The following is a 27359-nucleotide window of genomic DNA, read 5'->3' as shown; positions in this document are numbered from 1 at the left end:
CTTTTAGCCCTCCTGATTTCTTTCTTAAGTATTTTCTTGCACTTCTTATACTCCTCACTTGCACTTATCCTGTCTTATGGCAGGATTTTTGCATAGTATGTATCTGTCAACATGGAGCAGAGAGCAAGTTTGTAAATCTGGTGAGGAACAAGGGATGTTAGGATTGGCAAGGATGGAGCTACTTTTCATGAGGAATATGAGGAGGGGGTGTAGGACAGTCAGCGGAGAAGGAATGCATGGGTGGGGGATGGCATGAGTACAGGTCATTTGATTCGAAACAATTGGTTTATTGATTATTACAGAATGTCTTTCTGGGTCTTCCTATACCCTCCCCATTCCCTTCTCCTCTCCCTGTCCCTTTCCAGTCTCAATCACATATGGCAGCAGTACTGTGTGTGTGTGTGTGTGTGTGTGTGTGTGTGTGCGCCCTTAACTCCTGATGGAGTTGTCAGGGTGCTGTCGTGACAAGCTTTTTTTTTGGTATACGATGTATGCTCATTGAACGGCGTATCTTGGGTATCTGAAACTTGGCAGAGCTCATCCCTCTCCAGGGATGGTTTTTTTTTGTTATTGTTTTTTTTATATACAGGTCGAGTTGTCCCAGGCACGGATGGAGAGTGTGCAAGGGAGCCGGCCGGATTCGAACTCGAGACCTCTCGCCCCAAAGTCCAGCGCTGATGCCACTACGCCACCAGCCGTTACAATACATAAAATTACTACAGTACTCTGCAAAAGTCTTTGGCACCATATCTACATATATGTGCAAAGTACTGTATATAAAATAATAAATTAAGTAGTTAAAAAAGAAGGAAAGATATATATAGTGAGGTAGTGTTCATGGGTTCGATGTCCATTCAGAAAGCTGATGGCAGAGGGGAAGAAGCTGTTCCTGAATCGCTGAGTGTGTGCCTCCAGGCTCCTGTACCTCCTCCCTGATGGTAGCAATGAGAAGAGGGCATGTCCTGAGTGATGGGGTACCTAATGATGGATGCCGCCTTTTTGAGGCATCACCTTTTGAAGATGTCCTGTAAGCTGGAGAGTCTAGTGCCCATGATGGACTGGCTGAATCTACAACTTTCTGGCTGCTTTTCCCGATCCTGTGCCGTGGCCTCTCCATACCAGGCAGTGATGCAACCAGCTAGAATACTCTCCATGGTTCATCTATAGAAATGTCTGAGGGTTTTTAGTGACCTACAGCTGTTGTCATGAGTTTTTTGTAATTACATCAGTATGTTGATACTGTAGATCCTCAGAGCTGTTGACACTTTGGAACTTGTAACTGCTCATCTTTTCCACTTATGATCCTTCAGTGAAAACTGGTGTGTGTTCCCTCAACTTACCTTTCCTGAACTGCACAATTAATTCCTTGGTCTTACTGACATTAAATGCAAATTTGTTGCTATGACACCATTCAACCAACTGATTTATCTCACTCCTGTATCTCTTCACCATCTGAAACTCTTCCTCACATTTGAATTCTGACCATCTTGGGCTAAGGGCAAATCTCCTTTAAACTTACATAGAAACATAGAAAACCTACAGCACAATACAGGCCCTTCGGCCCACAAAGCTGTGTCGAACATGTCCTTACCTTAGAACTACCTAGGGTTACCCATAGCCCTCTATTTTGCTAAGCTCCATGGACCTATCCAGTAGTCTCTTAAAAGACCCTATTGTATCTGCCTCCACCACCGTCACCGACAGCCCATTCCACGCACTCACCATTCTCTGCGTAAAAAACTTACCCCTGACATCTCCTCTGTACCTACTTCCAAGAACCTTAAAACTGTGCCCTCTCATACTAGCCATTTCAGCCCTGCAAAAAAGCCTCTGACTATCCACACGATCAAAGCCTCTCATTGTCTTATACACTTCTACCAGGTCACCTCTCATCCTCTGTCACTCCAAGGAGAAAAGGCCAAGTTCACTCAACCTATTCTCATAAGACATGCTCCCCAATCCAGGCAACATCCTTGTAAACCTCCCCTGCACCCTTTCTATGGTTTCCACTTCTGTACTAATTTTTGCAATTGTCCAACAACTAGTAAAGATTTTTCCACTTGAACTCACAGATCTCTGCTGCTGCACATTTCCTTGTTTGTAATCATGCAGAAAACTCTCTGATTTATTTTTAACCATATAACAATTACAGCACGGAAACAGGCCATCTCGGCCCTTCTAGTCCGTGCCGAACTCTTACTCTCACCTAGTCCCACCAACCTGCACTCAGCTCCGCGGGGAAGGCAGACGAGTTGAGGGCGTGGATTGACATGTGGAATTATGACGTTATAGCAATTAATGAAACTTGGCTACGGGAGGGGCAGGACTGGCAGCTTAATATTCCAGGGTTCCGATGTTTCAGATGTGATCGAGGCAGAGGAATGAAAGGTGGGGGAGTAGCATTGCTTGTTAGGGAAAATATTGCAGCAGTGCTCAGGCAGGACAGATTAGAGGGCTTGTCTACTGAGTCCTTATGGGTGGAGCTGAGAAACAGGAAAGGTATGGCCACATTAGTGGGGTTGTATTATAGACCACCCAATAGTCAGCAAGAATTAGAGGAACAAATCTGCAGAGAAAGAGCAGGCAACTGCAGGAAACATAAAGTTGTGGTGGTAGGGGATTTTAATTTTCCACATATTGATTGGGACTCCCATACTGTTAGGGGTCTAGATGGTTTAGAGTTTGTAAAATGTGTTCAGGAAAGTTTTCTAAATCAATATATAGAGATACCAACTAGAGGGGATGCAATATTGGATCTCCTATTAGGAAATGAGTTGGGACACGTGACAGAAGTCTGTGTAGGGGAGCACTTTGGTTCCAGTGATCATAACACCATTAGTTTCAACTTGATCATGGACAAGGATAGATCTGGTCCTAGGGTTGAGGTTCTGAACCGGAAGAAGGCCAAATTTGAAGAAATGAGAAAGGATCTAAAAAGCGTGGCTTGGGACAGGTTGTTCTCTGGCAAGGATGTGATCGGTAAGTAGGAAGCCTTCAAAGGAGAAATTTTGAGAGTGCAGAACTTGTATGTTCCTGTCAGAATTAAAGGCAAGGTGAATAGGAATAAGGAACCTTGGTTCTCAAGGGATATTGCAACTCTGATAAAGAAGAAGAGAGAGTTATATGACATGTATAGGAAACAGGGAGTAAATAAGGTGCTTGAGGAGTATAAAAAGTGCAAGAAAATACTTAAGAAGGAAATCAGGAGGGCTAAAAGAAGACATGAAGTTGCCTTGGCTGTCAAAGTGAAGGATAATCCAAAGTGTTTTTACAGGTATATTAAGAGCAAAAGGATTGTAAGGGATAAAATTGGTCCTTTTGAAGATCAGCGTGGTCGGCTGTGTGCGGAACCAAAAGAAAGGGGGGGGATCTTAAATAGGTTTTTTGCGTCTGTATTTACTAAGGAAACTGGCATGAAGTCTATGGAATTAAGGGAAACACGTAGTTTCCCTGGGATGAACAATTGTAGTTCATCCATGCAACCTTTAAATGCTTGCCATTGCATATCCACCGTCAATCCTTTACGTGTCATTTGCCAGTTTATCTTAGCTAATTCAATGTGTTAATCTGTGCCCTGAGCTTACCTGCCCATCCTACCATACTTTTTGCATTTAAGTATATGCAGCTCAGGACACTAGTCACAACATGTTCAACCTTTTGATTCCTGACTTTGTCTGAGATCTTACCAATATCTGCCACCACAATCTCTCCACTGTCTGTAGTGGCACCCTGGGTCCCATCTCCCGCAACTCAAGTTTAAACCACATTGTGCAGCATTAACAAACCTTGCTGCCAGGATGTTATTTCTCCCCCAACCCCGCACCCCCCCGCCCCAGTTCAGGTGTAAACTATCCCTCCCGTACAAGCTGCCTGGCCTCCTGCGTTCACCAGCATTTTTTGTGTGTGTTGCTTGAATTTCCAGCATCTGCAGATTTCCTCGTGTTTGCCTCCTGTACAAGTCTTACTTTCCCTGGAAGAAAGCTGAGACATGGGTCTTGAAATACTGTACTACATCCAAACAAGATGGACAAATAATACAAACCTTCTCTGTTTATTGAACTTTAAGAGTTACGTTCATACTTTCTGATGTTCTCCCTCCTATGCCAATTCCTTTGCCACGTATTAAACCGTAAAATTTTTCTTGTTCTGGCCACACTAGCATGTGGCATGGGTAGCAATCCTGAAATCACAGCCCTGGAGGTCCTGCCTTTTAACTTAGCACCTCACTCCCTGAACTCCCTACGTAGAACCTTGTCACTCGTCCTACCCATGCCATCAGTACCTATATGGACCACGACCTCTGGCTGTTCACCCTTCCACTTAAGAATGCTGAGGACTCAATCTGAGATATCCTGGACCCTGGCATCCATGGAGGCAACATACCATCCGGGAATCTCAATCTCGCCCATTTAATTTGTATTATTTATCTATTTTGTATGGATGTAGTATTTCAAGTCCCAAGCCTCAGCATTTTTGGAAGCATCCCTTTTTCCTATGGTTTGAAGCTAATCTAACCAAATTTAACTTTGTCGTAACTTAGGTATCAAAAGTCTTTTGCACACCACATTTAATTACTATGTACCTGTGTTAAATTGTGGCCAAGACCTATACAGTGACAAAATTGTACACCATTTTGAGTTTTTTACAATAGCTGAATCAATAAAACTTAACTATACCCAGCAGTTAATATCTCTTGAGAATCCGTCTTCTGTAATGGAATTTCCTACATTGGGTTATTCTTTTAACTACTGATTCAAGGAGTCACATGTAATACATTTCTCTGGCATTTTACTTGTAAATGATAAGCTGTCCAGAATAATTTTTTCTTGTAACTTGGGGTCAAAGCCTTTGACTTTACAGTGCTCACTGTCAAACCTCTGATCTCCTAGCCACTGAGACGTCTTCCACACGAATAAAAACTTATTCAAAACATTATTCCATTTCAAGCACAAAACTGGAATTGTGCTGAATTTTGGGGAACAAATTGTTTGGGAATCTGCAAAATCCATGTAAAGAGTAAATTTCAATCCTGATATTTCTGAGAAAATGGAATCATAACCATTGGCAGTTGTGGAAGTAGTCTTATAAAGCTGGAGAAAGTAGAAAGGGATGTTCTTCAATTTTAGAAACTTTACCAATTCTAGTTTCTCAGGATAAAAAACCATCACAGAAGTATTCACCACTAAAGGCACTGTGGGCTACTGTTAGTGAGATATCATGTATCTTCACCAATTAAATGTTTTTTTTTGTATACAGTAGTTCCCTCAACAAAGGGATATGTCATGGTCCTTTACAAATAGCCACATGGAAAATGAACACCCAGATTTTGAGTGGTGACTGGAAGTTTGATCTAGAGTGCCCAAAAGAGACATTCTCTGAGGAATATAAATATACATACGTGCAACTGTGGGTTTTACATGAAATATTCTTAAAATTATGATTTTACTAAGTACTTATTATCAGAGGAATATTAAGTACTTATTATTCAGTAGAAGTGAAAGAAAAACCCAGTTGGAATGAAAGAAAACTCTATGAATATCTCTCCTGGACTTGGTATGTAGATTGTGGATATTTATGGTTGCCTTTTGAATTGGTGCCACTTTCTTTTCTTATTGTATGAAAATATGATGAGGGGAACTTCGAACTTGCAGAAGCTCCAAGTGACAAAGGAAGCGTTGTTGACATTTATATAAAAAAAGAGTTAAACTTAAGGCAATAAGACAATGTACACTATTGAGCTGATTGAATTGTTTGAACCAAACAGTTTTATTTTCCTGAAATCATAATGCAAATTCATGTCATCAAGGAGTAGCCACAAATATTCTCCAATTGACATCTGTGACAACTGTTAATGCTTTTGGAGGAGCAAAAAGAAAATAATGCCTCTTCAAGCATTCAGATGCTGTTCATTCAAGTTGTATATTGTCAAATGAAATTATATATAGGATGAGATATCAAGGTTAATTCCTCCACAATAGCCATATATTTGTCTTCCAAAGAGTCTCCAAGACTTCTAAGATCCATCATTGTGATCTGTTCACCAAAAGTGTTCCCGATCTGGCAGATTACTATTCTGCTTCTTCGAACTGTTTACAGCAGGTGTTCAGTTTAACTTGCCATCAAAGTACATGTCAAATTATTTATAATATCTTAATTGCTAGCTACAGGTTTATAGCCACATGATTGTGAAATATGACCCGTAGTTTTCTGATGGTAATCCAGTTTGGTTTGTCCATTTAACAAGCTATATCTTATAAACTGACTGCCTATGATGTTTTACTGATAATATCATTTTAATTATTAACTCAAAGAATAAATATGTATCTCAGAAGCCAGTTTCAATGTATAACTCTGCTTATTTCCTAGGAGAAACACCCTGAAGTGATAAAACTTCCAGAGGGATCAAGTGGGGACTACATGGTATTGAAGTGTTCCAAACTTCCTGGGTAAGACCACTTTAAAATCTAAGTTTAATTTGCCATCATTTTAAATGACAACACAGTGGTGCAACTGGTAGAACCGCTCCTACTCCTTCACCACTGACCTTGGGTGCTGTTTGTGTGGAGTTTCTGCATTCTACATGACTTTCCCTTCAGATGCTCCAGTTCCCTCAATGTCGCAAAAACCACAGGTTCTTGTGTTAATTGGTTACTGTAAATTGCCCCTAGTGTGTAGGTGAGTAGTCGAATCTGGCAAATATATAGAGAATATAAAAATTGTGATTAATATAGGATTAGTGTAAATGAGTGGTTGATTGTTGGCACATGCTTGGTGGGCCGAGGTGTCTCTTTCAAAGCTGCGTCTCTCTACGACCTTATAACAATATAGCAAGTATTGAATTAAGATTAACATTATTGCATGGTGTATATGTCATGATATAAAATCTTAAACATACCACAAATTCAGACGATTGATAGAAATACCAAGAACTAAAGTAAGAAGGATTGTATGGTGATTATTGCAAAGATTACTGTATTGTAAAGATACATTTGAAACTTCTTCACACAGAGAGTGGTGAATCTGTGGAATTGTCTGCCACAGCAAACAGTTGAGGTCAGTTCATTGGCTATATTTAAGAGGGAGTTAGATATGGCCCTTGTGGCTAAAGGGATCGGGGGTATGGGGGGAAGGCTGGTACGGGGTTCTGAGTTGGATGATCAGCCATGATCGTACTGAATGGCGGTGCAGGCTCGAAGGGCCGAATGGCCTACTCCTGCACCTATTTTCTATGTTTCTATGTCTATGTAACAAGTAAATTTGTACTTCTGGTGAAGATAGCACAGAGCTGTGGTCGCCATTGAGGTCATGGCTCAGACTTAGTTTCATAGGGACAGATTTGAGGACAGAGAGGGAAGTTAGGGGCTAGGTTAAGGTTTAGGGATAGGGATGTGGGAGAGTTAGAGGTCAGGCTGGAGTCAAGACTTCCTCTCTGCACTCTGCGTTCGAAGGCCAGCAATGTGTACATCTGACCAAGGGCAACCATGGGTGGATATTCGGCCAGCAAACGCTGTGGACGAAGACCAGCGAGGACAATGGCTGGTGGCCCTCACTTCCAGGCCAGCGAGTACTCACAAACCACCAGGTCCTACGATTTAATGTTCGTGCAGACAGGCAACATGAAGACCCTAGGTATGTGAGTTGGCAAGTCCGGAGTTCAAGGCCTGGAATTTGGGGTCCCCTCATCAGTGAGTCAGGTGTCCAAGGTCTGAAGAGTGATCAGTGGTTGAGTCTTAATGAGTAAAACTCTGGATCTGTGAGTCCACAGGTGGCCTGGAAGCAGTCTGTTCTGGGGTAGGGGGATTATCTGAGTGGGTGGGCGAGAGAGAGGAACGGGGCTTGTTTGCTGTTGTTGTTCTGTTATTGTTGCTTGTGTTATTCTGCTGAACATTGTGGGCATGCTGTGTTGGCACCAGAATGTATGGCGACTCATGCCAGCTGCCCCCAGCACATCTTTGCATTGTGTTGCTTGTGTCAATGATGCATTTCACTGTATGTTTCAATGTACATTGAATAAATAAATGAATCTGATCAGAAAATTAATTAATAGCAACAAATAAGGTGAAATTAAACAAAAATATTAGGAAAAGATGGGCTGGAGCAACATAAACTCTCAAGTTGGCAATAGTGGTTTTGCAAATAAAAATAAAGAAATGGTAGGCATATAGAATAATTACTTGAGTTTTATATTTGCAGTAGAGAAAGAAGTAAATAAGCTTTAAATGACAAAGAAACTAAAATTGAATAAGTGATAGATAGTCATCAAATTTAATATGAGATGCAGTAGAGAATATAATGGCACACAGAGTGATAAATCCCCAAGACCAGACAGTTCTAGAGGAATATCTGAGTTATTGTCTTCCAAACCTCTTGATTTACATTGGTAAATTGTGCGTGTCCATTTTCTTTTGAAGAGGTTAAGATGGCAAAAAAGGAAGTTATAGAACATGCACAGTTTGAGAAGCTGACTAATGTTTGGAGATTATGTCTAAATTAGTGATTGGGGAAATGTCTGCAGGTCTTTCCGATGTAGACTTCCAGATCAAAAATCCCTCCCCAAAGGTTGTTGACTAAAGTTGCTCCTCATAGAATTGAAGTAAAATTTTTGGCCTGATCAGGAAATATTTCAATTGGTTTAATTGAAAATAAACACTGTAAGGTAGGATGTGATGGGTGGTGTCCTTTCAGCATATGGAGATGTAAGAGAGTGCAGCTGCTGGAATCTGGAGCAACAAACAAGCTCGTCTCTCAGGATGAGGCTTTTCATTCCAGGACGAGGGAGGTGTCCTCCTTTTACAAAGAAAGGGGCTTCCCTTCCTCCACCATCAACTCTGCCCTCAACTACATCTCTTCCACTTCACGCACGTCTGCTGTTACCCCCTCCTCCTACCACACTACCAGGGATAGAGTTCCTCTTGTCCTCACCTACCACCCCACCAGCTTCTGTGTCCAGCACATAATTCTACAGAACTTTTGCCATCTCCAACTAGATCCCACCACCAAAGCGCGCGCGGCCATTCTGAATGAATATCGATATGTGTAACTAGGGGTGCCGTGCACAATCCGGATTTGATGGAGATAGCTGTGAGAAGCGCAGAGGAACATCTGGAGAAACTTCTGAAATGCCTGCTTCGCTGCCACTGCAACTGTGCAATTGAGAATCTCCGGGGGGAAGGCCCCAAATCCTCGGCTTTGCGTATCGCCTGCTGCCGGGGCCGGGGTCGAAACGCTCGGCAGAGATGGTGCTCGGTGCTTGGTGTCAAAGAGGTGGTCGGAGGCTCGGAGTTTTCGGCTGGACTCGGAGTCAGACTGTGGTCGGATGCTTCCGGGATGCTGCATCAGCAAGTTAGCGGTGCTGGAGGTTTACCGTCTGCGTGAGATGATGGGACTTTTGAGAGACTTTGAGACTTTTACTGTGCCATGGTCTGTTCTTATCAAATTATGGTATTGCTTTGCACTGTTGTAACTATATGTTATAATTATGTGGTTTTTGTTAGTTTTTAAGTCGGTTTGTCATGTGTTTTTGTGATATCATTCTGGAAAAACATCTTATCATTCCTTAATGCATGCATTACTAAATGACAATAAAAGGAGACTGTGTGTCCTCATAATCATAATCATAAACACATCTTTCCCTCCCTCTCACTTTCTGCTTTCCACAGGAATCGCTCCCAATACAAGTCCATTCGTCCCTCCCCACTGATCTCCCTCCTGGCACTTACACTTGCAAGCAGAACAAGTGCTTCACCTGCCCCTACACCTCCTCCCTCACTACCATTCAAGGCCCCAAACAGTCCTTCCAGGTGAGGCGACACTTCACCTGTGAGTCTGTTGGGGTCATATGCTGTATTCGGTGCTCCCGGTGTGGCCTCTTGTGTATCGGTGAGACCCGACATGGATTGGGAGACCACTTCGCTGAGCACCTACTCTCCATCCACTGGAAAAAGCAGGAACTCCCAGTGGCCACCCATTTAAATTCCACATGCCATTCCCATTCCGTTATGTCCATCCATGGCCTTCTCCACTGTCAAGATAAGGCCACACTTAGGCTAGAGGAACGACACCTTATATCAGCCTCCAACCTGACTGCATGAACATTGATTTCTCAAACTTCCAGTAATGCCTCCACTCCGCCTCCCAACTTCACCATTTCCCATCCCCTTTCCTTCTCTCATGTTGTCTCCTTGCCCACCCATCGCCTCCCTCTGGTGCTCCTCCTCACCACCCACCCCTTCTTCTTTCTTCCACGGCCTTTTGCTCTTTCACCAATGAGCTTCCTTAGCTCTTTGCTTCATCCCTCTCCCTCTGAGTTTCACCTATCACCTGATGTTTCACTCTCCCCTCCTTTCAAATCCATTCTTCAGCATTTTTCCTCCAGTCCTGCCAAACGGTTTCACCCGAAATGTTGACTGTACTTTTTTCCATAGTTGCTGCCTGGCCTGCTGAGTTCCTCCAGAATTTTGTGTGTGTTGCTCGGATTTCCAGCATCTACAGATTTTCTCTTGTTTGTGAAACTTATCTCCTTCCAGCTATTGTCTCCAATCTTCCCACACCCTTCTCCTCCCCCACCCCCCCCCAGCCCACTTCCCTACATCTGCTACTCATTTGTTTCTTCTATCTTCTTCCACCCTACTGTGAAAAGTATCGGTTCCAATACTGACCTCTGAGGAACACCACCAGTCACTAGCAGCCAACCAGAAAAGGCCCCTTTTATTCCCACTCGCTGCCTCCTGCCTGTCAGCCTTTCTGCTATCCATGGCAGTACCTTTCCTGTAACGCCACAGGATTTTATCTTGTTAAGCAGCCTCACGTGAGGCACCTTATCAAATGCCTTCTGAAAATCCAAGTAAATGACATTCACTGCCTCTCCTTTGTCCACCCTGCTTGTTACTTCCTTAAAGAACTCTAACAGATTTGTCAGGCAAGATTTCCCTTTAGAGAGACCATGCAGACTTTGACTTATTTTATCATTAGTTTCCAAGTACCCTGAAACCTCATCCTTAATATTGGACTCCAACGCTTTCCCAACCACTGAGGTGAGGCTAACTGGCCTATAATTTCCTCTCTTTTGCTTTCCTCCCTTCTTAAAGAGTGAAGGCAGAACAGCAATATGCTGGAATTTCTGGAAGTAATTTGGAATGTGTACATCCCAAACAGGAAGAAATGTTCTAAAGGAAAGATGACACAACCATGACAACAAGGGAAGTCAAAGCCAACATAGAATCTAAAGAGAGGGCATATAATACAGCAAAAATTAGTGGGAAGTTAGAGGATTGGAAAGGTTTTAAAAACCAACAGGAGGCAACTAAAGAAATCATTAAGGTAATGATGGGATACGAAAGTAAGCTAGCCAATAATATTAAAGAGGATACCAGAAGTTTCTTCAGTTACATAAATTGTACAAGAGAGGTAAGACTGGATATCAGACTGCTGGAAAACGATACTGGAGAGGTAGTAATGGTGGTGGGGGACAACAAAATGGCAGACAAACTGAATAATTATTTTTGCAAACACGAGGAATTCTGCAGATGCTGGAAATTCAAGCAACATACATCAACGTTGCTGGTGAACGCAGCAGGCCAGGCAGCATCTCTAGGAAGAGGTACAGTCGGTGTTTTGGGCCGAGACCCTTATTTTGCAATTTTGCATCAGTCTTCACTGTGGAAGACATCAGCAGTATGGTGGAAGTTCCAGGTATCAGGGGTCATGAAATGTATGAAGTTTCCATTACTAGAGAGAAGCTTCCTCGGAAACAAAGTTCTGAAGGCAGTTAAGTCACTTAAACCACATGGTGTACACCCCAGGGTTTTGAAAGAGGTAGCTGAAAAGATCATAGAGGCATTAGTAATGATCTTTCAAGAATCACTAGGTTCTGGAATGGTTCCGGAAGACTGGAAAATCGCAAACGTCAGTCCACTCTTCAAGAAGGGAGAGAGGCAGTAGAAAGGAAAATATAGGCCAGTTACTCTGACCTCAGTGGTTGGGAAGATGTTGGGAGTCAATTATTAAAAATGAGGTCTCGAGGTACTTGGAAGCACAGGATGAAAAAAGGCCTCAAGGGAAAATCTTGCCTGAAAAATCCGTTGGAATTCTTAGAAGAAATAACAAGCAGGATAGAGAAAGTTGATTTTGTGTACTTGGAATTTCAGAAGGCCTTTGACAAGTTGCCAAACATAAGGCTGCTTAACAAGCTACAAACCTATGGTATTACAGAAAATATTCTAGCATGGATAAGCAATGGCTGATTGCCAGGAGGCAAAGAGTGGGAATAAAGGGGGCCTTTCTGGTTGGCTGCCAGTGATTTGGGATGTTCTACAGGGTTCCGTGTTGGGGCTGATTCTTTTGATATTATATGTCAGTGATTTGGATGATGCAATTGATGGTCTTGTTGCACTTTGCAGGTGATATGAAGATAGGTGGAGGGATAGGTAGTTTTGAAGTAGAGAGACTACAGAAGGACTTAGATTAGGAGAATGGGCAAAGAAATGGCAGATGGAATACAGTGTCAGGAAGTGTATGGTCATGAAAAAAAAGAAAGGTTTTTTTTCTAGAATGGAGAGAAAATACAAAAAATCTGAGGCACAAAAGGTGTTAAAGAGTCCTTATACAGGATTCCCTAAATGTTAATTTCCAGGTTGAGTCTGTGGTGAGGAAGCCAAATGTATTGTTAGCATTCATTTCAACATGACTAGAATATAAAAGCAAAGATGTAAAGTTGAGGCTTTGTAAGTGTATGGTCATGCACTTTGGTGGAAGAAATAAATGGGCAGACTATTATTTAGATGGGGAGAGGATTAAAAATGCAGAGATGCAAAGGGACTTGGGAGTCCTTGTGCAAGATACCCTAAAGGTTAACCTCCAGGCTGAGTTTGTGGTGAGGAAGGCAATGCAATGTTAGCATTCATTTCAACACGACTAGAATATAAAAGCAGGTTTGTAAAGTTGAGGCTTTGTAAGTTTTATACCATAAGACATAGGAGCAGAATTAGGCCATATGGCCCATTGAGTCTGCTTCACCATTCAATCATGGCTGATCCTTTATTTCCCCCTCCTCAGCCCCAGTCCCCGGCCTTCTCCCCGTAACCTTTGATGCTGTGGCCAATCAAGAACCTATCAATCTCTGCCTTAAATACACCCAATGATCTGGCCTCCACAGCTGCCTGTGGTAACAAATCCACAAATTCACCACCCTCTGGCTAAAGAAATTTCTCCGCACCTCTGTTTTAAATGGGCACCCCTCTATCCTGAGGCAGTGCCATCTTGTCCTAGACTCCCCCACCATGGGAAACATCCTTTCTCCATCTAGTCTGTCCGTCTAGGCCTTTCAACATTCAAAAGGTTTCAGTGAGATCCCTTGTCATCCTTCTGAATTCCAGTAAGTACAGACCCAGAGCCATCAAACGTTCCTCGTATGATAACCCATCGTTCCCAGAATCATCCTTCTGAACCTCGTCTGAATGCTCTTCAATACCAGCGCATCTTTTCTTAGCCCAAAACAGTTCATAATACTCAAGGTGAGGCCTCACCAGTGCCTTATAAAGCCTCAGCATCACATCCCTAGACCTCTTGAAATGAACGCTAACATGGCATTTGTGTTCCTCACCACCGACTCCACCAGCAAATTAATCTTTAGGGTGTTCTGCACAATGACTCCCAAGTCCCTTTGCATCTTTGGCTTTTGAATTTTCTTCCCGTTTAGAAAATAGTCTGCACATTTATTTCTACTACCAAATGTGCATGACCTTGCATTTTCCAACATCGTATTTCATTTGCCACTTTCTTGCCTATTCTCCTAAACTGTCTCTGGAGCCTGTTTCCTCAACACTATCTGTCCCTCCACCAAACTTTGTATCATCTGCAGACTTGGCAACAAAGCCAACTATTCCATAAGTAGAGAAGCTGTTGTGTTTTCTTTGCAATTATATTTATATGATGGGTCCAGGGCAAGTCCTCTGGTGGAGCGGAACTGGTTGGATCTATTGTCTAGAAAGAAGTAGAGAGGTTTTAAGGCCTCCTGATGGGGGATGGAGGTGCATGGGGACTGGGCATCCAAAGTGAAAATGAGATGATCAGGGCCAGGAAACTTGAAGATACTGAAATGATCCAGAGTATGTAAAGTGTCACAGATATAGGTAGGAAGGAACTGAATCAGGGAGCTGAATCGGCGGGAGGAGAGAGAAGCAGCGCGTGCGCAGCCCTCCGGTGAAAAATGATATCGTATCCATTAAATAAGGGCCATGGACAATTCTGATTTGATGGAGATGGACATGAAAGCACAGAGGAACATCTGGAAAAATTTCTGAAACGCTCCTTCGCTGCTGTCGTTACTGCGCAGTCGGGAATCTTTCAGAGGGAAGGCCCCAAAATCCCTGGCTTTGCCTGCTGTTGGCGACCGAGATGGAGGTTGAATTGTTTGGATAGAGATGGCGCTTAGTACCCGGTGCCGGAGAGCTGATCAGAGCTCGAAGTTTTCTGATGACTCAGAGTCGGACTGTGGTCGGGTATGGCAGGGAGAGTTTTTCTTCCTTCTCCCGTCTGCGTGAGATGTGGGACATTTGAGAGACTTTGAACTTTTACTGTGCTCATGGACTTCTTCATCAAGTTATGGTATTGTTGCACTGTTATAACTATATGTTATAATTGTGTGGTTTGGTCAGTTTTTTCAGTCTTGGTCTGTCCTGTGTTTTTGTGATATCACACCGGAGGAAATATTGTATCATTTCTTAATGTATGCATTACTAAATGACAATAAAAGAGGACTGCGTGTCTTCATAATCTAAAACAGAGTCATGCAGATACAAGTTCAGTGGGGCAGGGACAAGCAGAGAAAATGGGTCTACCCAGACAGGCAGGTTTGTGGATCTTGGGCAGGAGGTAGAAACGGGGGTGTGGAGTAAGGGAACTATCAGGTTGGTGGCAGTGGGTGGGAGATCCTCAGAGTTAATAAAGTTAGTGATGGTGCGGGTGCTCCTTAGTAGGATCCTATTCGAGGTGCAAGTAAGAGGAGATGTCTGAGGGTTGTTGCTTATCCTCAGCAAGGTAGAGCCAGACTACGATGGCACCCCCTCCCCAATCTGCAGGTTTGATAGAGAGGTTAGGGTTAGAGTGGAGAGCAGTGCGTTCAGAAGGAGTGAAGTTGGAATTGGAGAGGGCAGTGGTGAAGTTGAGATGGTCGGCAGTTAGCAATGGAAAGATCCAGAGCAGGCAGAGGATTAGAATGTCCATTATAGAGGAGGAGGGGAGAAGAGGTTATCAGTGCAGACTGGACAGTCCTTGCCAAAGTAGGCACGGAGATGAAAGAGGAAGAGCTCAGCGTCATGGCGGATGTGGAACTCACTGAGGTGTAGGCGTAGGGGACAAAAGTGAGGCCCTCACTGGGGGGCGGGGGGAGTTCAGAGAAAATTATGAAGACAGCTGTTACATTCTAGACCTGTCCAAATGAAGTCTAACATTGCATTTGCCTTCCTTATCACTGACTCAACTTGCAAGTTCATCTTTAGGGAATCCTGCATGAGGATTCCCAAGTCCCTTTGCATCTCTGATTTTTAAAATTTTTCCCTGTTTTGTTTACACCTTTATTCCCTCTATCCAAGTACATGACCAGACAATTCTCTACACTCTATTCCATCTTCCATTTCTTTGCTTAATCTCCCAATATGTCTAAGTCCTTCTGCAGACACCTTGCATCCTCAGGAAGATAGATAGGTGGAAGGGCAGATAACCTGCATATATTCTGCAAACCTAGCCACAAAGCTATCAATTCCGTCATCCAAATTGTTGACATAAAACGTCAAAATAGCGGTCTCAACTCCAGCCCTTGCAGAAAACTAGTCACTGGCAGCCAACCAGAAAAGGCCTCCTTTATTCCCACTCTTTGCCTCCTGCCAGTCAGCCAAACATCTGTCCATGCTAGTACCTTTCCTGTAATAGAATGGGTTCTAATTTTGTTTAGCACTCTCCCACATGTGGCACCTTACCAAAGGCCTTCTGAAAATCCATGTAAATTTTGTTTACCACTGACTCTACTTTGTCCATTATGCTTCTTATTTCCTTAAAGAATTCCAAAAGATTTGTCAGACAAGATTTCCCCTTAAGGAAACCATGCTGACTTGGGCCTGGTTTATCATGTGCCTCCCACTGAAGTCAGGCTAACTGGCCTATAATTTCCTTTCTTCTGCCTCTCTCCCTTCTTAAAGAGTGGAGTGACATTTAGAATTTTCCAATCTTCCAAACCATTCCAGATCTAGTGATTCTTAAAAGATAATTATTAATGCCTCTACAAATCTCTTCAGCTACCACTTTCAGAACCTTGAGGTGCAGTCCATCTGGTCCAGGTGATTTATCTATCTTCAGATCTTTCAACTTCCCCAGCACTTTCTCTTCTGTGATGGCAGCAACACTCACTTTTGCCCTGTGACACTCGAATTTCTGGCATGTTGCTAGTGTCTTCTGTAGTGAAGACTAACACATAACACTTAAAGTTCTTCCGCCAATTCTTTGTTCCACATAATTACCTCTCCAGTGCCAGTTTCTAGCACTCCGATATCCATTCTCGCCTCCCTTTTACTGAAAAAGCTTTTGGTATCCTCTTTAATATATTTGGCTAGCTTCCCTTCATATTTCATCATTTCTCTTATTATGGCCTTAGTTGCAGTTTGTTGGTTTTTAAAAGCTTCCCAATCATCTAACTTCCCACTATATTGTATATTTTTACTTTTGCTTTTACTTCCCTTGTCAGCCACAGTTGCCTCATTCTCCCATTCTACTTCATCTTTGGGCTGTATCTATCCTGTGCCTTCTCTATTGCCCCCAGAACCACCAATCATTGGTTTTCTGACATCATCCATGTATGTGCAGTGAAAATTACGACTGAGAAGGTGCTTAGGAAGCTTAATGGTCTGAGGGTGGATAAATGTCCTGGACTTGATGGAACGCACCCTCAGGTTTTGAAGGAATTAGCTGGAGAGATTGCGGAGGCCTAAACAACGATGTTTCAAGAACCATTAGATTCTGGCATTGTATCAGATGACTGGAAAATTGCAGATGTTACTCCGCTATTTAAGAAGGGTGGGAGGCAGCAGAAAGGAAACTATAGACCTGTTAGCCTGACATCAGTGGTTGGGAAGTTGTTGGAATCGATTGCTAGGGATGAGATTACAGAGTACCTGGAAGCACATGACAAAATAGGCCAAAACCAGCATGGTTTCCTGAAAGGAAAATCCTGCCTGACAAACCTACTGCAATTGCTTGAGGAAGTTACAAGCAGGGTATGCAAAGAAGATGCAGTAGAAATGGTGTATTTGGATTTTCAGAAGGCCTTTGACAATGTGCCGCACATGAGGCTGCTTAGTAAGATACGAACCCATGGAATTGCAGGGGAGTTACTAGCAGCTCCTTATTTTAGAAAGGATATACTGACAATGGAGAGGGTTAAGAGAAGATTCACGAGAATGATTCCAGGAATGGAAGGGTTACTGTATGAGGAATGTCTGGCAGTTCTTGGGCTGTATTCCCTGGAGATCAGGAGAATTGGATAGGTGGGGAGGGAATTCATCGAAACATTCCCAATGTTAAAAGGCCTGAACAGATTAGATATGGTAAAGTTATTTCCTATGGAAGGGGAGTTTAGGATAAGAGGGCACGACTTCAGGATTGAAGAACATCCATTTAGAACAGATGCAGAGAAATTACTTTAGTCAGAGGGTGGTAAATCTGTGGAATTTGTTGCTATGTGTGGCTGTGGAGGCGAAGTCATTGGGTGCATTTAAGGCAGAGATAGATAGGTTCTTGATTAGCCAGGGCATCAAAGGGTATGGGGAGAAGGCAGAGGAGTGGGAATGACTGGAAGAATTGGATCAGCCCATGATTGAATGGCAGAGCAGACTCGATGTGCCGAATGGCCTACTTCGGCTCCTATTTCTTATGGTCTTATAGTGAATGCTCCAAACAGCGTTGGCCAACTCCTGTCTCATGCCTCTGTAGTTCCCTTTACTCTACTGTAATACTGATACATTTGACTCTATCTTCTCCCTCTCAAACTGCAGGGTGAATTCTATCATATTATGATCACTGCTCCCTTGGGGTTCCTGTACCTTAAACTCCTTAATCAAATTTGGTTCATTGCACAACACCCATTCGAGAATTCCCTTTCCCCCAGTGACCTCAACCACAGGTTGCTCTAAAAAGCCACCTTCTGTGCATTCTACAAATTGCCTCTCTTAAGATCCAGCACCAACCTGATTTTCCCAATCTACCTGCACATTGAAATCCACATTACTAGCATAAGATTACCTTTTTTATTTGCCTTCTCTATCTTTGGTTGTAATTTGTATCCACACCCTGACTACTATTTGCAGGACTGTAAATAACTCCCATCCGGGTCTCTTACCCTTGCATTTTCTTAAGTCTACCCATAAGGATTCTACATCTTCCAATCCTATGTCACCTTTTTCTAAGAATTTGATTTCATTTTTTTTTAGCAATAGTGCTACCTTTTGATACAATGTGTTTCCTTGTATGTTAATTTTCCAATTATGATCCTCTTTCACCCACAGTTGAGTGATGCCACAACGTATCAATTGACCAACATCTCAAAGCACTTCAGCACAGTAGATGTGAGTGCCACTGGGCAAGAGTCAATGAGGCAAACTCACCCTACTTTTCTGGGCACTGGTATGATTGAACCTCAGCTGCAGCACTGAGAGATCTAAGATGTCCTTGAACATTCCAACCAGTTGGCTGGCAGAGGTTTTCAGGGCCCTTCCAGGTAGACAATTAAGGCCTGACACCTTGCGAGGGTTCATCCTCATGAAAGATGTTCTGAATCAGTCTCCAAGATAGGGATCACAGGATCACCAGATGCTGCAGGGATTTGCACACTGTTCTCCCTTCCAAAGTGTGCGTGAAAGGCACTAAGCTCCTCTGGGAGAGATGCAGCACAGCCATTCATGGTCCAGGTTTTCCTTTGTGGGAAGTAATGGTGCACACCCGATTCCGTCTCTAACCTCAATCGGAGATGTTTTTTCACCCTTAAAATAACTTTCCGTAGGTCATACCTGGCCCTCTTGTATAGTTCTGAATCACTGGTCTTGAATGCCAGATTTCCAGCAGACTATGTATCTCCTGGGTTCATCCACAGCTTTAGGTTTGGGTATGTTTGGTCTTGATGAAGTTGGTGACATCTGCGGCACATTCATTCAGACTTGAAGATGAATTCCTGAATACTGTCCAGTTCACCAACTCAAAGCAGTGCTCCCCTGGTTCCCTTGACATTCTTTAGTCCTCACCACTGATGCTGCAATCTTAATCTCTGCCTATACATACATTGTGAGTAGAAGTACAGCCGGGTGATCGGACTTTCCAAAGTGTGAATGTGGGATAGCACGGTAAGTGTTTTTGATGGTGGCATAACAGTGGTCTAGTGTGTTGGCTTCTCTGGTTCTAAAGGTGATACGTTCACGGTAGTTTTTCAGACGTATTCAAGCTGACCTGGTTGAAATCTCCCACAATGATAGGGAAGGCATCAGAGTGCATAGTTTTGTGTCTGCTGATTATGTTGCTCAGCTCCTCCAGTGTCTACCTGATGTTGGCCTGAGGTAGCATTGTATAAAGGCAGTCCAGTAGTTCCTGCACTAATTTTGTTTGTTTACAGTCAATCAGAACACGGCATCCTCCATCAATAACTAATAGGGGTTAATAGTGTTTTATAGTAGGGTAGAAGTATTGATAGTGTTCTAATTTGTTCTGTATTACATTTAAATACATAATTTGTTACTCAATTCAATAGTAGTTTGCCTTTTTTATATATTTTTAACTATTTCCATGAAACTTCAGATAATTGAGGCACCCACTTAATTGGGCTAAAATGTACTGGTCCCAATTAGCCAACATCCACTGTATTAAAAAAAAATCAGTGTTTTTACAGTGCATGTTCTTCCAGGGAGCACGAAAGCATTTCAAAGGTCTTTGACAGCAGTGAACTTAGAGAAAAAAGTAATCAGGACGGTTGTGTGTGTGGCAGGGTGGGAATGGTTGAAAAGTGGCCCAAAATGAGCAGAAGTTCATGGCCACACACACAAAATGCTGGTGAACGCAGCAGGCCAGGCAGCATCTATAGGAAGAGGTACAGTTGATGTTTCGGGCCGAGATCCTTCGTCAGAACTAACTGAAAGAAGAGATAGTAAGAGATTTGAAAGTGGGAGGAGGAGGGGGAGATCCAAAATGATAGGAGAAGACAGGAGGGGGAGGGATGGAGCCAAGAGCTGGACAGGTGATTGGCAAAAGGGATACAAGGCTGGAGAAGGGAGAGGATCATGGGATGGGAGGCCTAGGGAGAAAGAAAGGGGGAGGGGAGCACCAGAGGAAGATGGAGAGCAGGCAAGGAGTTATTGTGAGAGGGACAGAGAGAGAGAGAGAGAAAAAAAAAGGAAAAAATAATAAATAAATAACAGATGGGGTACGAAGGGGAGGTGGGGCATTAGCGGAAGTTAGAGAAGTCAATGTTCATGCCATCAGGTTGGAGGCTACCCAGACGGAATATAAGGTGGTGTTCCTCCAACCTGAGTGTGGCTTCATCTTGACAGTAGAGGAGGCCGTGGATAGATATGTCAGAATGGGAATGGGATGTGGAATTAAAATGTGTGGCCACTGGAAGATCCTGCTTTCTCTGGCGGAAAGAGCGTAGATGTTCAGCAAAACAATCTCCCAGTCTGCGTCCAGTCTCGCCAATATATAGAAGGCAGCAGCGGACGCAGTATATCACCCCAGCCGACTCACAGGTGAAGTGTCGCCTCACCTGGAAGGACTGTCTGGGGCCCTGAATGGTGGTAAGGGAGGAAGTGTAAGGGCATGTGTAGCACTTGTTCCGCTTACAAGGGTAAGTGCCAGGAGGGAGATCAGTGGGGAGGGATGGGGGGGACGAATGGACAAGGGAGTCGCGTAGGGAGCGATCCCTGCGGAAAGCAGAAAGGGAGGGGGAGGGAAAGATGTGCTTAGTGGTGGGATCCCGTTGGAGATGGCAGAAGTTATGGAGAATTATATGTTTGACCCGGAGGCTGGTGGGGTGGTAGGTGAGGACAAGGGGAACCCTATTCCTAGTGGGGTAACTAGTAAGCGGAACAAGTGCTACACCATTCCTTAAATGTCCTCCCTCACCACCATTCTGGGTCTCAGACAGTCCTTCCAGGTGAGGCGAAATTTCACCTGTTAGTCAACTGGTGTGATATACTGCGTCTGGTGCTCCCGGTGCAGCCTTCTATATACTGGTGAGACCCGACGCAGGCTGGTAGACCGTTTCGCTGAACACCTACACTCTGTCCGCCAGAGAAAGCAGGATCTGCCAGTGGCCACCCATTTTAATTCCACGTCCCATTCCTGTTCTGACATGTCTATCCACGGCCTCCTCTACTGTCAAGATGAGGCCACATTCAGGTTGGAGGAACACCACCTTATATTCCGTATGGGTAGCCTCCAACCTGATGGCATGAACATCGACTTCTCTAACTTCCGTTAATGCCCCACCTCCCCCTTGTACCCCATCTGTTATTTATTTATTATTTTTCCTTTTTTCCTCTCTCTCTTTCCCTCTCAGAATAACTCCTTGCCCGCTGTCCATCTTCCTCTGGTACTCCCTTCCCCCTTTCTTTCTCCCTAGGCCTCCCGTCCCATGATCGTCTCCCTTCTCCAGCCTTGTATCCCTTTTGCCAATCACCTGTCCAGCTCTTGGCTCTATCCCTCCCCCTCCTGTCTTCTCCTATCATTTTGGATCTCCCCTCCCCCTCCCACTTTCAAATCTCTTACTAGCTCTTCCTTCAGTTAGTCCTGACGAAGGGTCTCAGCCTGAAACGTCGACTGTACCTCTTCCTAGAGATGCTGCCTGGCCTGCTGCGTTCACCAGCAACTTTGTGTGTGTTGCTTGAATCTCCAGAATTCCTCGTGTGTGAGAAGTTCACTGTTTCAGTTGTTATGTGGCAGCCACTGGAGCGAGGCTTTCACAATAAGTGAACCCCAGAGTGCAGCTTGTCTCTGTAGACACAAAAATTGTGCAGGAAGTAAGCCAGAATGAACATGCCCGAGACAAGTGCAAAATCAGTAAACACCAACTGCCTCTTTTACTCTCTTGCACAGAATTGAGTTCACAATTTTCTGGAAAATACATGTGAGCGAAGGAGGAGTCGTTACCCCAGTCCTGGATCTCTTGACCAAAGTACCAGCAGAGGGCAAGTATAAAAAATTGAAATGATAGGGAACATTTCATATTTCTACATTGACACTATATCATAATTAAATTCAGCTGCAATATCAGTTCACCAAAATAGGTTGATCATGAACACCAGATAGTGAAATGATTTTTGATACACATTAATGTAGCGAATAAATATAGTTTTTAGTCTAAAAATTTACAAGTTTAGGTTAAAAATACTTCAGGATTTCCTTGCATCTCCACATCATTCCTCTAGTTTAATAAAATTGCTTTAACCGGGAGGGCACAAGCAGCTTGTAATGCAATGTGAACATTAATTGCATTAGCAGTGGACCACGCGATTTGATGAGAGAGAGCTTTGCAGGGGTCAGGGAGAAGAGTTTAAAAAAGGAGCTTTTCACGGGGCTCGGCATATTAGTTCAGGGAGAAGTGTGCAGGCGCAGTAGCTCATCATTGCACAAGTATGCTGAGAAAGCTCCGAAACAAAAGAGATACTCTGTCTAGCAGAGCGGTCGTCAGAGTAGTAGGGCTTTAGCTCATCCGGGCTTCGGCAAGGCAAGTTATTTTTTTCCCCCTCTAACAAGAATAATGGGCATGATTGAGAGACCAGTTTTCTGTTCTGTGTGTCGGATGTGAAATGTCCAGACTTCCAGCCTCCCTGATGGCCACATCTGCGCCAGGTATGCATGAGCTGCAGCTTCTTAGAGACCAAGTTAGGGAACTGGAGCTGCAGCTCATTGATCTTCGGCTTGTTAGGGAGAGTAAGGAGGTGGTAGACGGGCTACAGGCAGGTAGTCACTCTGGGGCCACAGGAGACACATAAGTAGGTGATTGTCAGGAGAAGGAAGGGAGGGTGTCAGATAGTGGAGAGCACCCCTGTGGTTGTCCCCCTTAACAATAAGTACTCCATTTTGAGTGCTGTTGTGGGGGGAACAACCTACCTGGGGGAAGCATGGTTAGGGGGACAGATAAGTGATTCTGTGGGTACGAAAAAGAAACAAGGACAGTCGTTTGCTTCCCAGGTGCCAGGGTTTGTGATATTTCCGAGCGTATCTACAATATCCTGAAATGGGAGGGTGAGCAGCCTGAGGTCGTGGTACATATTGAAAGCAGAATACGGGGAGTTAGGAAGGAAGCTGAGAAGCAGGACCTCAAAGGTAGTAATCTTGGGATTGCTGCTTGTGCCCCGCGACAGTGAGTATAGGAATAGAATGAAGTAGAGGGTAAATGCATGGTTGAAGGATTGGAGCAGGGGACAGAGATTCAGATCTTTGGATCATTGGGACCTCTTCTGGGGCAGGTGTGACCTATACAAAAAGGACAGGTTGCACTTGAATCTGAGGGGGACCAAAATCCTGGTGGAGAGGTTTACTAATGCTGTTGAAGAAGAAGAAAGCCCTTAACTCCAAGTGGAGTCATCGGGACGCTGTCATGACGGCATTTTTTTTAGCAGGCTTTCTTATTTTTATGAGGCTGAGTTGCTAGCTCGATGCTCAACCCAGCACGGATGGAGAGCGTGCAAGGGAGCCGGCTGGATTCGAACTCGGGAGCCTTCGCTCCGAAGTCCGGCACTGATGCCACTATGCCACCAGCCGGCACTCATACTGTTGAAGAGGGTTTAAACTAGATTTTCAGGGGTGTGGGAACTGAAATGAAGAGGCAGAGGATGGGGAGATTGGAGCACAAGTAGAGACAGCTTGTAGGGAGTTTGTGAGGAAGGATAGGCAGATGTTAGAGCAAAGATGCACTCAGCCTGATGGTTTGAGATGTGGCTATTTTAATGCAAGGAGTATCGTAAGCAAGGCGAATAAGCTTAGAGCATGGATCAATATGTGGAACAATGACGTTGTGGCCATTACATTCTCAGGAGCAGGAATGGCTGCTGAGTGTACCAGGCTTTAGATGTTTCAAAAAGAACAGAGAGGTAGGCAAAAGAGGTGGGGCATGGCACTGCTAATTAGGGATAGTGTCACGGCTGCAGAAAAGGAGGAAGTCATGGAGGGATTGTCTACTGAGTCAGTGTGGGTGGATGTCAGAAACAGGAAAGGGACAATAACTCTACTGGGTGTTTTTTTATAGACCCCCCCCCCCCCCAATAGTAACAGGAATATTGAGGAGCAGATAGAGAGACAGATGCTGGAACGGTGCATAATAACAGGGTTGTCATGGTGGGAGATTTTAAACTTTCCTAATATTGATTGGCATCTCCTTAGTGCAAGGGGTTTAGATGGGGTGGAGTTTATTAGGTGTGTTCAGGAGGGATAGGAGCAATTTGGGAAAACATTTAATTGGGGTAGGGGGAAATATGATACTATTAGGAGGAACAGATATTCTCTGGGAAATGCTGCACAGAAACGTGGCAAATACTCAGGGGCCATTTGCATGGAGTTCTGCATAGAGGCAGGGAAAGGATGGTAGGATTAAAGAACCATGATGTACAAAGGATGTAGAAAATCTAGTTAAGAAGAAAAGCTTATGAAGGGTTCAAGAAACTAAGTATTGTTAGAGCTCTAGAAAATTACAAGGTTGCTAGAAAGGAGCTTAAGAATGGAATTAGGAGAGCCAGAAGGGGCCATGAGAAGGCCTTAGTGAGCAGGATTAAGGAAAACCCCAAGGCATTCTACAAGTATGTGAAGAGCAAGAGGATGAGCCGTGTGAGAATAGGACCAAAGAGGTGCTATTGTGATAGTGGAAATGTATGCATGGAGACGGAGGAGGTAGCAGAGGTACTTAATATATACTTCGCTTCAGTATTCACTTAGGAAAAAGACCTTGGCAATTGTGGGGATGACGTACAACGGACTGAAACGGTTCAGTATATAGACATTAAGAAAGAGGCTGTGTTGGAGCTTTTGAAAAGCATTTAAAAAAGTCACTGGAACCGGATGAGATATACCCCAGTCTACTGTGGGAAGCGAGGGAAGAGATTGCTGAGCCTCTGGTGATGATCTTTGTGACTTCAATAGGGCCAGAAGTACCGGAGGATTAGAGGGTTGCAAATGTTGTTCCCTCGTTCAAGAACAGGAGTAGAGATAACTCAGGTAATTATAGACCAGTGAGTCTGACTTCAGTGGTGAGCAAGTTGTTGGAGAAGATTCTGAGAGGCAGGATTTATGAGCATTTGGAGAGACATAATCTGATTAGGGATGGTCAGCATGGCTTTGTCAAGGGTAGGTTGTGCCTTACAACCCTGATTGAATTCTTTGAGGAAGTAAAACACATTGATGAAAGTAGAGCAGTGGATGCAGTGTATATGGATTTCAGTAAGGTATTTGATAAGATTCACCTTGCTTTGTGGATTCAGAATTGGCTTGCTCACAGAAGGCAACAGTGGCAGTATTTAGTTCATATTCTGCAAGGAGGTTGGTGACCAGTGGTGTTCCACAGGGATCTGTTCTGAGACCCTCCTATTTGTTATTTTTATAAATGACCTGGATGAATAAGTAGAAGGGTGGGTTAGTAAGTTTGCTGATGACACAAAGGTTGGGGGTGCTGTGGATAGTCTGGAGGGCTGTCAGAGGTTACAGCAGGACATCAATAGGATGCAGAACTGGGCTGAGAAGTGGCAGATGGAGTTCAACCCAGATAAGTGTGAAGTGGTTCATTTTGGTATGTCAAATTTGAAGACAGAATATAATATTAATGGTGAGACTGTTAGCAGTGTGGAGGATCTGTGAGATCTTGGGGTCCGTGTTCATAAGACACTCAAAGCTGCAGTGCAGGTTGACAGTGTTGTTAAAAAGGTGTATGGTGTGTTGGCCTTCATCAACCATGGGATAGAGTTCAACAGCTGTGAGGTAATGTTACAGCTATATAAGACCTTGATTTGGCACCCCTCCCCCTTGGTGTACTGTGTTCATTTCTGGTCACCTCACTACGGGAAGGATATGGATACTACAGAGAGCATGCAGAGGAGATTTACAAGGATGTTACCTGGATTGGAGGGCATACCTTATGAGAATAGGTTGCGTGAACTTAAGTCTTTTCTCCTTGGAGTGACAGAGGATAAGAGGTGACCTGATAAGACTTTTATAAGATGATGAGAGGCATTGATCGTGTGGATAGCCAGAGGCTTTTTTCCAGGGCTGAAATGGCTAACATGAGGGGGCATAGTTTTAAGGTGCTTGGAAATAGGTACTGAGGAGATGTTAGGGGTATGTTTTTCACACGGAGAGTGCTGGGTGCGTGGAATGCACTGCCGGTGGCTGTGGCGGAAGCGGATACAAAAGGGTCTTTTAAGAGCCTCTTGGACATATGAAGCTTAGAAAAATAGAAGGCTATGCACTAGGGAAATTCTAGGCAGTTTCTAGAGTAGGTTACATGATAGGCTCAACATTGTGGGTCAAAGGGCCTGAAATGTGCTATAGATTTCTATGTTCTATGTATTAATCTCCATTGTCTTTTCAAAAAGCCAGTGACACAATAACAGATCTGATATTGTCAGTTAACTAATATTTAAACTTTAGTTTGAGATTGTACTCTTGCATGAATGCAGCTGTAAGCAAATCACTTAAAATCAAGATTGTTTGGAGTCCAAAAACCAAAATATGGAGGGTCAAACAAGTAACAATACATGAAAAGTACAACAATTAAGAATCTGAACTTGATGAAAAGCTATTAATAACCTTTTTGTACTAATTATGTCATATCAACTATTTAAGTTCTTAATAGATTCCTGACTAAAAGGGTTGAACCAATCAATAATCATTCACATCAAAAAATTTTATCTATTCTCACAGACAAGGTCTGTGATATTATTTTTCAGCTTGTTAAAAGGTAAAGTGGATTCCAGTTGACCAAATGTGATGCTGGTTCTTTCAATTCTCTGGTGAATGTGTTTTTCTTTCCTCCAGCCCAGTCTCTAAATTTTGGTAAAGGTCATTTTTGGAGCCACTACAACTGATTTTGGAGGGAATCCATTTAATTTCTGCATTAGCACAAATGCTACAATAAACTTAGATTGTTGTGAAAGCAAGAAAATTGCATTTCAAGTCAGTAAAATAACTGAAAATGCTGCAAATACACAGCAGGCCAGGCTGCATTTGTTAGAAGAGAAACCGACTTAAGGACTGAAAAGGACATAGCAGTTTAAGTTTCAGAGAGGGTGGGAGGGGTGATCTGGCCCTGCATTTTGAATGTCCTTCATTCTTTTGTTTGTTTT

At 43.5% G+C, this 27359-nt stretch overlaps 1 protein-coding gene across 1 annotated transcript in view; it reads left to right on the top strand.

Annotated features, from left to right (window-relative positions):
• cenpp (centromere protein P) overlaps positions 1-27359 on the top strand; it is a 279625-nt gene that overhangs the window by 251108 nt on the left and 1158 nt on the right. The window contains exons 7-8 of the mRNA XM_072280996.1: positions 6367-6446; positions 22123-22214. Of these exons, the coding sequence (XP_072137097.1) occupies positions 6367-6446; positions 22123-22214 (172 nt within the window). The remainder of the gene's footprint in view (positions 1-6366; positions 6447-22122; positions 22215-27359) is intronic.

Source organism: Mobula birostris, chromosome 16 (assembly GCF_030028105.1).
Source record: "Mobula birostris isolate sMobBir1 chromosome 16, sMobBir1.hap1, whole genome shotgun sequence".
NCBI classification, from domain to species: domain Eukaryota; kingdom Metazoa; phylum Chordata; class Chondrichthyes; order Myliobatiformes; family Myliobatidae; genus Mobula; species Mobula birostris.
Note: the sequence above shows the minus strand (reverse complement) of the source record. Positions and strands in the feature narration are given on the sequence as shown.